The 13,074-nt window shown below is 41.8% G+C and overlaps 1 protein-coding gene across 1 annotated transcript; it reads right to left on the bottom strand.

Annotated features, from left to right (window-relative positions):
- Window positions 1-234: 234 nt before the first annotated feature.
- On the bottom strand, window positions 235-1,603 carry LOC106575623 (nuclear receptor subfamily 0 group B member 1). The gene is made up of 2 exons (XM_014152235.3): window positions 946-1,603; window positions 235-642 (listed from the first exon to the last, which is right to left on the bottom strand). Exons 1-2 carry the CDS (start codon window positions 1,496-1,498, stop codon window positions 401-403), a joined length of 795 nt encoding a protein of 264 aa, XP_014007710.1. The 5' UTR covers window positions 1,499-1,603; the 3' UTR covers window positions 235-400.
- Window positions 1,604-13,074: the final 11,471 nt, after the last annotated feature.

Raw genomic sequence — 13,074 nt, 5'->3', positions numbered from 1 at the left:
GGCAGTTTTCGATGTGTGCAGAGAGTCCCTGGTTCGGGCCGAGGAGAGGGATAGAAACTGATTGCAATTGCAATCAAATAAGATTGAATGTATTATGCACCTATGCCACCATTATCCAGGTAATGTATTGCAATCAAATAAGATTGAATGTATTATGGTGCTGTGATTAGACATTACTATAGGTTATAATTTAAAAAGGATGATATAGGTTGATAAACTGAAATAACCACATGCAAAGTTCACCAAACACTTTTATTTTACAAAAATAGGGTGTGTTATAGCAAAATAAATACATATGGATAGCAACCCTACAGTATACACCTGCCTGTTGTTATTCTGCTCAGCCTCCAGTCCAGTCCACAGCTCTGTCTATATTCAGTCTTTAAACAGTTTATTCCCTCTATTTTCCGTAAAACATCTCGAGCAGAAGTTCATTCATGCTGACCGTGCCGATGACAGGTTTAAAGAAAAGTCCAGCAACGACGTTTGCATTGATGGACCGTAGCATGGAGAGCGCGATGAATAGTTTAGTGAACCTTGTAGCGTCTCTTCGGTGAGTGACTTTCACATATTCATTAAGGGCTTGATGCGCTTCGCTCTGCAGTGCCTGAATGTAGCTTTGACACCGGAGCTCTGCAATGTCTAAGGAGAAAATAAAATGGAAGTTAAAATCAGAAACTATTAAGGTGAACTCAAACGAGTCAAAAATAGTCGCATAGTTAATAACAGCCCATTCATAAAATAATAATAATAATAGGCTACTAATAATAATGATCAAAACAATAATAATAATAATAATAATAATGATTATAATAATAAAAATGATGATGATCATTGTTATTATAAAAATAATAACAAAAACAACTATAATAATAACAATGATAACAGGCTTGTTAATAATAATACAACTAGTAAATACACCATAAAACAATTTGTTTAACAAACCTGGATTGAAGAGAATGGCTCCCTTTAAATATGCATATTCTTTAGTGCTGATGTCCAGTCCCCAACATTTATTCAAAAACATTTTTATTCCTTGGACATCAGTGAGAGAAACGCCTTGGCCACTGCGCCCGTGCGCAGTCTCCTGTCTTCCTTGTCCGCTGGTTAGTATGTTCTGTAACATACTGAGTTCTGGCGTCTCAATGGTCTCGAAGTCGATCAAGTCCTGCGCCATGCCCAAAACGAGCAGCTGGGCCCAGCTGTTGCGCACGAGCTGTAACTGGTCCTCCGCTGGAAGTTCCCGAAAACAAAGTACATTTTTAACAAACTTCAGCGTTTTTAAAAGCGCTTCCGACGCTGCTTTACAAGTTGTCTGGGGAGAACGGAGAACCACTTTCTTCTTAGATCCACACGAACAAGCCTGCTGTTGAGGGACCGCCAACCTCGCCCGCCCCTGTGAATGCTGATTCGGTTGGTTGTCGTTTTTCAAAATGCTGTAAAGGATGCTTCTTTGTCCCCTTTCGCCTAGGCACTGGCAGCTGTCAAAGCAAGCCATCCTGTCCTTCTGGTGATTGCAGGTGAAGACAACCCTGGCGACGTGGAAGGTGAGGTTTTATATTTTCTTCCTCCTCATTGACAACTTGTTTAGACTTTTTAAATATTCGACGACACCGCCCACCCAGTTCCTCACAGGCGCACGACTAGAGGGAGCCAGACAACCAGTTGCCACCAAAGTCCAAAGTGGTTTCATACAGTACAATAGCCAATTTATGGATTATGCAAAAGACCCCCTGAATTAGATTTTCTAATTAATTAGGTTATATGGTGCATTCGGAAAGTATTCAGACCCCTTGACTTTTTCCAAATGTTGGTATGTTACAGCCTTAAAATGTATTACATTTTCAGGTCTCTCCAGAGATGTTTAATTGGGTTCAAGTCTGGGCTCTGGCTTGGCCACTCAAGGACATTCAGAGATTTGTCCCGAAGCCACTCCTGCATTGTCTTGGCTGTGTGCTTAGGGTCGTTGTCCTGTTGGAAGGTGAACCATCGTCCCAGTCTGAGGTTTTGAGCACTCTGGAGCAGGTTTTCATCAAGAATCTCTCTGTACTTGGCTCTGTTCATCTTTCCCTAAATCCTGACTAGTCTCTAATTTTGAGTCTCATAGCAAAGGGTCTGAATACTTATGTAAATAATGTATTTCTGGGGGGGGGTTCTCTCTTTCTCTCTCTCTTTCTCTCTCTCTCTCTTTCGCTCTCTCTCTCGCTCTCTTCTCTCTCTATCTTTCTCTCTGTCTTTCGCTCCCTCTCTGTGGCCTTGTGTGAATAGTTGTGGCCTTGTGTGGGAAGGTATTCCAAATCCACTGAAAGAGAAGAGACCAATACACAGAATTGTCCCCTTCTCGAAGACTTGTTGCCACATGTTAAATGAATTTCTGGGCAATGTGACAATATCCAAGCGGTGCTACATTTCTGTTTGTTTGTTGCATCAGGTCTTACAAGCTTTCAGACCTCAATTAGTGACCTCAGGCTTCGATAATGGAAAACGCACCTGATCCGCACCACCGAGACGCACCTTGACCCTGACTCTGTGGCATCTTCCACGTAATAACTAAACAAACTGAAGAATACCTGCGCACCAGAACTTAATACCAGGTAATTATCTCTGAGACCGGAGCTTCTTCTTCCTTCAAATAGCAATTGGATTCCAGAGGCGAAGCTTTATGTGCAGCTGTGTACTTTGACATTTCATAGGCGTTGGGTTTGTTGCCACGTCTGCAAGCAAGGTTCCTGTCTAGACACCGTCAATGTCATCCTTATTCTCAATGTAAGGTCCTCATTTGGAAGGTAGATCTGAGTTCAAAGAGAGTAAAGATATCTTGTTCTCTGCTCTCCTGGGGTATAGGGCGGCCCACACAGCATGTTCAACATCTAATTACATTTGTAGCGATAGGGAGAAATAAGCATTGTAAAAGAATTCAAAAGTCATTGGAGTGTCATTTTTTTCATCGTCTGATTTGACATACAGGTGAAAAGTTTTCCTTCGAAGTGGAGTTTTTAGAAATAACCAATGTCAATAATGTGAAATGACAAGTGTGTTTGAGTGTGTGTCACTGGGTCACTCTTTCCCTCCTCAAACTGATCCCCAACTTCAGCAGCGTTGCATGTCAACAACCCACCATGACACACTGTCAACATACTTCCCCCGCCTCAGTGTCACCGTCAGTGAATGTCTGACTGTCTGGGTCACTCTCTGGGAACAAAAGGTTGTAATCAAAAGCACAAGTGAAGATCTATCATGAAAGTCCTGAAGTTCAGGGTCACTCACAGCATTAGGCTTGACAGAACCAGATGTGACAGAACAACACAGACGTCTTGAAGGGAACACTGATGTCATCCACTCTTTGAGGAGATTATAAAAGATGATTGATTCGCTGGCCTGTTTGGAAAATGATATCAAGGCAGGCTGTTTTTCCTCTGACTTTTTCCTCAAGGCTATGGTGTAGCAGCCGATGAAAGCCTGTACTTTGGTGGGGTTTACAATATTATTCACAAAAGAGAAACTCTCACAGTTGATTTCCTTGAAAATGTATATTTTTGTTCCAAGGCATAGATCAAGGACAGAGTCGCATAAATAACCTTCACAAAACTCTTCCTCTCCTCCACACCCCACCCCAACCCATGTATTTTATCCTGCCAAGTGACCTCCTCACACCACCCATGTATTTTATCCTGCCCAGTGACCTCCTCACACAACACCACCCATGTATTTTATCCTGCTCAGTGACCTCCTCACACCACCCTTGTCTTTTATCCTGCCCAGTGAACTCCTCACACCACCCTTGCCTTTTATCCTGCCCAGTGACCTCCTCACACCACCCTTGTCTTTTATCCTGCCCAGTGACCTCCTCACACCACCCATGTCTTTTATCCTGCCCAGTGACCTCCTCACACCACCCACGTATTTTATCCTGCCCAGTGACCTCCTCACACCACCGATGTCTTTTATCCTGCCCAGTGACCTCTTCACACCACCCATGTCTTTTATCCTGCCCAGTGACCTCTCACACCACCCATGTCTTTTATCCTGACCAGTTTCTGCTCATGGACAGAATATGTTGCACAAAATGTTCTCCTGCTTTTTGAAATGTGATTTTGTTCGTATTATGCCTTTTGAACAGACCTATTCACTGGCCTAGTCCATGTTCTTATACAGTAGCCTACCAAGGTCAAGTAATGGCCTCCAAGAGCTAGCTTCCTCTGCTCATTGTCTTTGAAGATTCTACATTAATGATGCATTGGCAAAATAAAATTGAAAAGAAATTGTGACTGTATGTTGTATTAGCCACCTGTTTCAGTCGTTTTGTGGTGTACATGCATGATGACAGTTTGTGAATCATTGGACATAGGAATTGTCTAGTTGTTGGATTCTCTCCTCTCTCTGTCTAGGAGCGTCTTTGCTTTTGAACTCACAAACTGACCATGAAACTAGGCGAAGTACAACTATACTTTCATATAACTTTTCTAGTCTGGTTTCAGAGTGAAACTCTCAGGATTACAAGGACAAGGGCACTTCCATATTATGATTTGCACTCCTTTAAGGCTAAAGTCTAAAAGCTTTCAGTGAACCAAGGACTTCTTCCCAGTCTAATTCCCATACTGTTTGGAAACATTCCTGCGCCTGGACCTTGAGAATAATGCAGATATTCTGAGACACAAATCCTATATACAGTACATGAATTCTACTTGATTTAGGATGAATATTGAATATGAAAACATACAGTCGGACACCAGACGTTTCACACTGGTAGACGTTGTTTTGTTGGAAGTAAACGCTCTATTCAATCCATACCAGGTACTGGACATCCTGGCAATTACAATAATCAATTCTTCTTGTGCAAAAAAAAGTGCATGTTTGAAAAGTAATGCAGTTGGTAAACATGACGAACTTGGTAACATGATAATCATTTTAAACATGATAAACATGGTAAACATGACGAACATGACAAACATGACAAACATGGAAAACATGGTAAACGTTGTAAACATGATAAACATTGTAAACATGGTAAAGATGGTAAACATTGCTTGTATCAGTATACAGTATGCAGCACTTTCAAAGCACATAAAGTCCATTGTTTTTGGCCTTCCTTGAAACACTAGTCACTGGTTTTTCTTAAAAACCTCTTAAGGATCTGCCCCTTTTTTCAATTTTCCACTAAAATGACATACCCAAATCAACACTTTGACGGCCATAATGTATTATTCCAGCCCAGATGCAATTTAGATTTTGGCCACTAGATGGCAACATTGTATGTGCAAAGTTTTAGACTGATCCAATGAACCATTGTATTTCTGTTCAAAATGTTGTATCAAGACTGCCCAAATGTGCCGAATATGTTTATTAATAACTTTTCAAGTTCAAAACTGTGCACTCTCCTCAAACAATAGCATGGTATTATTTCACTGTAATGGCTACTGTAAATTGGACAGTGCAGTTAGATTAAAACTTCTTACGGATCATTGGGACGCTAGCGTCCCACCTCGACAACATCCGGTGAAATTGCAGAGCGCCAAATACAAGTTACAGGAATCGTAATATTAAACATTCATGAAAATACAAGTGTCATACATCATTTAAAAGCTTAACTTCTTGTTAATCCAGCCGCTTTGTCAGATTTCAAAAAGGCTTTACGGCAAAAGCACACCATGCGATTATCTGAGGACAGCGCCCCCCACACAAAAGCATTACATACATTTTCCAACCAAACAGAGGCGTCACGAAAGTCAGAAATAGCGATAAAATAAATCACTTACCTTTGAAGATCTTCATCTGGTTGCAATCACAAGGGTCCCAGCTACATAACAAATTTTCTTTTTGTTCAATAAAGTACTTCTTTATATCCCAAAAAAGTAAGTTTCATTGGCGCTCTTGACTCAGTAATTCACCGGTTTCCCTCTTTCAAAATGCATACAAATGAATCCTGTAAGTTACCAATAAACTTCTTCCAAACATATCAAACAACGTTCCTAATCAATCCTGAAGTACCCTAATAAATAAACGATAAAATTTAAGACGGAGAATACCAGAGACCATTACCGGAGATAAATAACAAAGTGCACGCCCTCACCGGAACGCGCAACAAACACTACAGCCAAAATGGGAGCCACTTAGAAAACTACAAATTCTAGCTCATTTTTCAAAAAACAAGCTTAAAACTATTGTTAAAGACTGTTGACATCTAGTGGAAGCCCTAGGAACTGCAATCTGGGAGGACTTCCTTTTATATTCTCATTCCCAGCCATTGTAATCAGAGGTGAGCTGAAGAAAAAAAATCTGGACGGATTGTCCTCGGGTTTTCGCCTGCCATATCAGTTCTGTTATACTCACAGACTTTATTTTAACAGTTTTGGAATCTTTAGAGTGTTTTCTATCCAATACTATTGTATGCATATCCTAGCTTCTGGGCCTGAGTAACAGGCAGTTTACTTTGGGCACCTCATTCATCCAAACTTCCGAATACTGCCCCCTAGTCCGAAGAAGTAACAAGAATTTAAGCTTTCTGCCAATATCAGATATGTCTATGTCCTGGGAAATGTTCTTGTTACTTACAACCTCATGATAATCACATTAGCCTACATTAGCTCAACCGTCCCATGGGGGACCCACCAATTCTGAAGAAGTTTTAAGTAGAGCCTTAAGTGTCAGATATCCACAAAGTACTGCCCACACTGAAAGCCTGGGTTTGAAAGCCAGCTATGACATCACAGGCATAGGATCAAAGACAATACTTACTGTATGGGCTGCATTCATTCATTACTAAGGCCTTATTGCTACTGTAAGGGAGGGGGATGTGTTCAGCCTTAGAACCGCAGTAAGTTGGGAGTGGCGAGCCACTTGTTCATGATGAGGAATCGATGGTCCTTGAAAAGGGCTACATTTTGGAGTGTCGTTAATGGCATGTTCATCATCTGTATTAAAGTTAATCACAGCCCAGGTTTTAACTTCAAGGCTGTTCCTCAGGGTTTAGTATGCTGTTAAATATCCATCGTGATGCAATGCATAGTGGTTAATCTGAACTGTGTCGTAATGCTTGATTGGCCAGCTCATGCCTTGTATGACGTCAGAGTGATTGAGTCCAGCGTCGTCCTCATCAGAGTCTGATGTAATGATGTGAGCAAACGGAATAGCCACAACAGATTACCTCATTGTTTTAGTGTTTGTTTATGCAATCCAAAATTAGGCAGCACCATGACAGGAACCATAAGAAATAGCTGTAGGTTTATTCAACCGAACCCTATAAGTTTGGATGTATGACCCTGGATAATTCTTTGTGGGAACATACTTGGAAGTATGTTATGAAGAACTGACTGTTACCATGGATACTGCCTCGACAACGGCGATATGACTTGTAATAACGGGTGGCCTTGTCTATTGGAGAGTTACAAATTGCATGATGCTTTATTTCAAGGCCTTTTATCAGTCTGTCTGTTAAAGAGGTATGATGGAGGACATTCATTTGACACTTTGTGTGTGTGTGTGTGTGTGTGTGTGTGTGTGTGTGTGTGTGTGTGTGTGTGTGTGTGTGTGTGTGTGTGTGTGTGTGCGTGTGTGTCTCCACTCCCCAGCTTCATATCCTTTCTCTTACAGGGGTTAAAAAAGGAAAAAGAGGAGATGCAGATGTTTTTGTATCAATGATCATTTCTGGGTAACAATTAAGTACCTTACTGTAATAGTTTTCCACTAAAATGGACAACAATAGCTTTTTAGCAAAAAATGATTTCTCAACTAAGAATTTTTCTTGGACTGACTGGGAGTGGTGTAAGTTGGAAGGGGGAAACTGAAAACGAACTGTTATTGGCAGACAGGTTTGGAACTCTTATTGGTCTATTAATCAATTTACTGCCTGGTGATGTCACCAGGCAATCCTTAACTCACACTTCTACGGTCTTAGTTTCATCAGCTGATGTACAATATGATACAAAACACAGGAACAACATCATTTTGACTACACTGGGCCTTTAAGATGAGACCTACGCGTTTGAATCCTGGGTCTGCCGTAGCAGGGATGGACACCAGGGTTGATGAGGTGTGTGGGGCAGCAACTGGCGTCTGCTGCTTAAATCAGAATAGACGGTTTGTCATTAAGGTCTGCAGTCTGGCCATCTGCCATGGCGATATAGACGGTCTGTCATTAAGGCTCCCGAGTGGCGCAGCGGTCTAAGGCACTGTATTCCAGTGCTAGAGGTGTCACTACAGACCCTGGTACGATTCCAAACTGTATCACAACCGTCCGTGATTGCGAGTCACATAGGGCGGCGCACAATTGGCCCAGTGTCGTTAGGGTTTAGACAGAATAAGCAGTCATTGTAAATAAGAATTAGTTCATAACTGACTTGCCTAGTGAAATAAAAAAAATCTAATAAAGGTCTGCAGTCTGCCATGGATATGAGGTAGCTGTAAAGCAGACCAGAGGCCATTGAGTTGGAGTTAGCCCTGGATAAACAAATAGGACCTGCACCTTGCTAGGACTTTACATGATAGCCATTAGCTAGGACTGGGTTGCTTTTATTCTTTCTCAAATTGGGTCCTTGAGAATGAGTGGGAGTGCGTCTTCATAGAAATGTTATCAGTTGTCTCAACATTTTGCTTGTTTCTGTTTGATGTGTGATTATCATGTGCATCTCTCTCAGGGAGGTTTGATGTGTGATTATCATGTGCATCTCTCTCAGGGAGGTTTGATGTGGGATTATAATGTGCATCTCTCTCAGGGAGGTTTTATGTGTGATTATGTGTACCTCTCTCAGGGAGGTTTGATGTGTGATAATAATGTGTACCTCTCTCAGGGAGGTTTGATGTGTGATTATCATGTGCACCTCTCTCAGGGAGGTTTGATGTGTGATTATAATGTGCACCTCTCTCAGGGAGTTTGATGTGTGATTATAATGTGCACCTCTCTCAGGGAGGTTTGATGTGTGATTATGTGTACCTCTCTCAGGGAGGTTTGATGTGTGATAATAATGTGTACCTCTCTCAGGGAGGTTTGATGTGTGATTATCATGTGCACCTCTCTCAGGGAGGTTTGATGTGTGATTATAATGTGCACCTCTCTCAGGGAGTTTGATGTGTGATTATAATGTGCACCTCTCTCAGGGAGGTTTGATGTGTGATTATCATGTGCACCTCAGTGAGGTTTGATGTGTGATTTAATGTGCACCTCTCTCAGGGAGGTTTGATGTGTGATTATAATGTGCACCTCTCTCAGGGAGGTTCGGTGTGTGATTTAATGTGCACCTCTCTCAGGGAGGTTTGATGTGTGATTATAATGTGCACCTCTCTCAGGGAGGTTTGATGTGTGATTATCATGTGCATCTCTCTCAGGGAGGTTTGATGTGTGATTATCATGTGCATCTCTCTCAGGGAGGTTTGATGTGTGATTATCATGTGCATCTCTCTCAGGGAGGTTTGATGTGTGATTATCATGTGCATCTCTCTCAGGGAGGTTTGATGTGTGATTATCATGTGCATCTCTCTCAGGGAGGTTCGGTGTGTGATTATAATGTGTACCTCTCTCAGGGAGGTTTGATGTGTGATTATCATGTGCATCTCTCTCAGGGAGGTTTGATGTGTGATTATCATGTGCTACTCTCTCAGGGAGGTTTGATGTGTGATAATAATGTGTACCTCTCTCAGGGAGGTTTGATGTGTGATTATAATGTGCACCTCTCTCAGGGAGGTTCGGTGTGTGATTATAATGTGTACCTCTCTCAGGGAGGTTTGATGTGTGATTATCATGTGCTACTCTCTCAGGGAGGTTTGATGTGTGATTATCATGTGCTACTCTCTCAGGGAGGTTTGATGTGTGATAATAATGTGTACCTCTCTCAGGGAGGTTTGATGTGTGATTATAATGTGCACCTCTCTCAGGGAGGTTCGGTGTGTGATTATAATGTGTACCTCTCTCAGGGAGGTTTGATGTGTGATTATCATGTGCTACTCTCTCAGGGAGGTTTGATGTGTGATTATAATGTGTACCTCTCTCAGGGAGGTTTGATGTGTGATTATCACATGCACCTCAGTGTGAGCTTGAACTCATAAAGACAGACCAGAGTATACCAATCAACATTGTGTGCCCTGACATTGTTGTCAGGGCACAGCAAGTACATCCTGTTACTTACTGACACTGAAATGTCAAATCCATGCCTGTGAGTACATCTCCACTATCCACCCACACACCCAACCCCTTACCTTTCTCTCTTTCTCAGAAGTGAACCAGTGCTCTGTGCTGAACACAAGGTCATGCTGTCCACAGTTCATTATGTAGAATATGTTGTTCCAACAGCTGTGACAGACCTCTCTTCCTACTGTACTGGTACACAGGCTCATTTGTTGGCTTCATTACTTGGGCAGATGTTTTTCTGAACGCTTTTTTTCTCTGGTAGTCCTGCAGCCAATGACCAAAAGCGACCTCTTTGGCTTCATGGGTGGAATGTTATTCATATTTTTCATAATTTCATAATTCATAAAGATTATTTTTGTTAAATAAACAGATGAAAATCTGGTGTTTCTATGTCAAACAGTTTTGTTATATTTCAGTCTATAAAGTGTAATATTGGGATGCAAACTCAAGATGGAATACATTTCATCTCTATATCTGACATGGTACAGGGGTCTTCTTTTTTGAAGCCCATAACCATGTGTGTGAGGTGGATACTTTTGTTTCAAAGTATATTTGTTTAAGACTACCAAGAATCACTCTGTGTGACCCTGATTCAGCCCACTGCAGTAAAAGGTTAATAAGTTATTTTTTTTATCTATTTGTGTCATAGTTTGTATTTTGTGGAATCAGAAGTTATAGAAATGGAAATGTGTGGTTATTAACAAAGGAATACACATTTTGAAACCAAGTCAACCAATTAGAAGCATTAATAATCTGATTTGATATTTAACAACAAGCACAAAGCCTTGGAGCAGCACAGTCTAACCATGAGACTGCTAAAGCAGTCAGGAGAGGAGTGTCCTTGTGAATGTTTCCATTATCCAGCCCCAAGATCAAACCTACTGCAGTTAATTAAGCAGGGGGAGATGGAACACAATGGGGGCGCTGCATTGTCAAGGCCAGCTAAATAATTCACAACTCTTCCTCTCTGTTTCAGAATCCCATATCAGAAGCATGCATCTTCCCCCGTCCTGGCAGTTAATATGTGTGGTACATTCCCAAACGAGGCCATAGGGACTCCGTAAAGGCTTAGAGATCAGACCTTGCTTCAAATACTACTGGAAATCATTTCAAATACTTTATCTGGACTTTATTGAGCTTGCCTGTTGCAATGGAACCAATAGACAACTCCCAAACCCAGCCCACCTGACACTCTGGGCAAACTAAAGCAAACCATCTGAAAATATTTGAAAGATTTGAAGTAGTATTTGAACCCGGATAGCACCCTGGGATGCTGCTGGCACGGAGCCTTTCAATCAAGCCTGCAAGCCTCCTGAGGTAAAACATCAGTCACTACCAGAAAACTCTCCTCTCTCGTAAAACTGAGGAACGGCCTTCGCCACAGGGACACCGGCAGCCTGCACAGACAACTTTTACATATTCATTTATGTTCTGAAGAGTTATAATTGAGCGAAGAGGGTGGGCCCGGTGTGTTTGGGGAAATATTAAACGGGCCCATCGGTTGTAGTTTGTGTGTCTTTCATCACCTTTTATGGAGGTGCTCTGAACAGGCCATGTTTATGTTGCCTTCACAGGTAGAGGGATTGGAGCCGTGTTCGCATAAAAGGTAAAATGATGGGTGTAATAGTGTTGCCATGGAGAGAGCAGACATTTGAGAAGTGGAGTAACAGCGTGAGTGATTGACAGCCATTCAGCACTGGATTCACTTATTTTCTCTTAAGGAATGATGGATGTGAGGGGGGAGCTGCCCTGCTCCACAGACTCCAAAGGTGACCTTGACTGATCAGAAGAAAAGTTTGAAAGACGATTCATCCCAAAGACTAAACTGTTGACAAAAATGGTTGCCGATGTCACTGTGTTACTCAAACTACATGCATTGTATGCCATCGCCTTGTAGATGCTACTAGCTGTCCTTGGATATGTACCATCTTTGGTTTTAGAGACGCACTGGCATTTTCTGAACGGGTAACTCTTTATTGGAAGCATAGCGCCATAACAACTCATAACTTGGTCATAACCATGTCATAACTGCTGACATAATGGGTCAAAATCTGTCATAACATGACACATATATTTAGACGTGTTGTGACATGTATTGCAATGTTTTGTGTTAAAACAGTGCTCCAAATGTAGTGTTAACCTGAACACTACTAGCATGGACACTGTTTTCAGACAATTTAAAAAATTTTCACATTTAAAAAAAAAATATATTTTGAACATAAATAAGCCGCACATGTCTTTAAGCCGCAGGTGCCTACCGGTACATTGAAACAAATGAACTTTACACAGGCTTTAACGAAACACGGCTTGTAACAAAAATAAATAGGCTTTAACGAAACACGGCTTGTACCAAAAATAAATAGGCTTTAACGAAACACGGCTTGTAACAAAAAATTTAAAATTAGCAGTAAGCTTTAGTTGTCTTTTTGCACTGATTCAATTCATTTACATTACATTTACATTTACATTTAAGTCATTTAGCAGACGCTCTTATCCAGAGCGACTTACAAATTGGTGCATTCACCTTATGATATCCAGTGGAACAACCACTTTACAATAGTGCATCTAAATCTTTTAAGGGGGGGGGGGGTTAGAAGGATTACTTTATCCTATCCTAGGTATTCCTTAAAGAGGTGGGGTTTCAGGTGTCTCCGGAAGGTGGTGATTGACTCCGCTGTCCTGGCGTTGTGAGGGAGCTTGTTCCACCATTGGGGTGCCAGAGCAGCGAACAGTTTTGACTGGGCTGAGCGGGAACTGTGCTTCCTCAGAGGTAGGGGGGCCAGCAGGCCAGAGGTGGATGAACGTAGTGCCCTTGTTTGGGTGTAGGGCCTGATCAGAGCCTGAAGGTATGGAGGTGCCGTTCCCTTCACAGCTCCGTAGGCAATCACCATGGTCTTGTAGCGGATGCGAGCTTCAACTGGAAGCCAGTGGAGAGAGCGGAGGAGCGGGGTGAC

This window comes from Salmo salar, chromosome 17 (assembly GCF_965601325.2).
Source record: "Salmo salar chromosome 17, fSalSal1, whole genome shotgun sequence".
In the NCBI taxonomy this organism is placed as follows: Eukaryota; Metazoa; Chordata; class Actinopteri; order Salmoniformes; family Salmonidae; genus Salmo; species Salmo salar.
The sequence above is the reverse complement of the archived record's forward strand: the minus strand, read 5'-3'. Positions and strand labels throughout refer to the sequence as shown.

Coding starts and splice junctions, on each gene's coding strand:
- LOC106575623 (XM_014152235.3), bottom strand. CDS start 1,498: ATGGCTTGCTTTGACAGCTGCCAGTGCCTAGGCGAAAGGGGACAAAGA. Junction 643..945: donor AGCCATTCTCTTCAATCCAG/GTTTGTTAAACA, acceptor TTTTCTCCTTAG/ACATTGCAGAGCTCCGGTGT.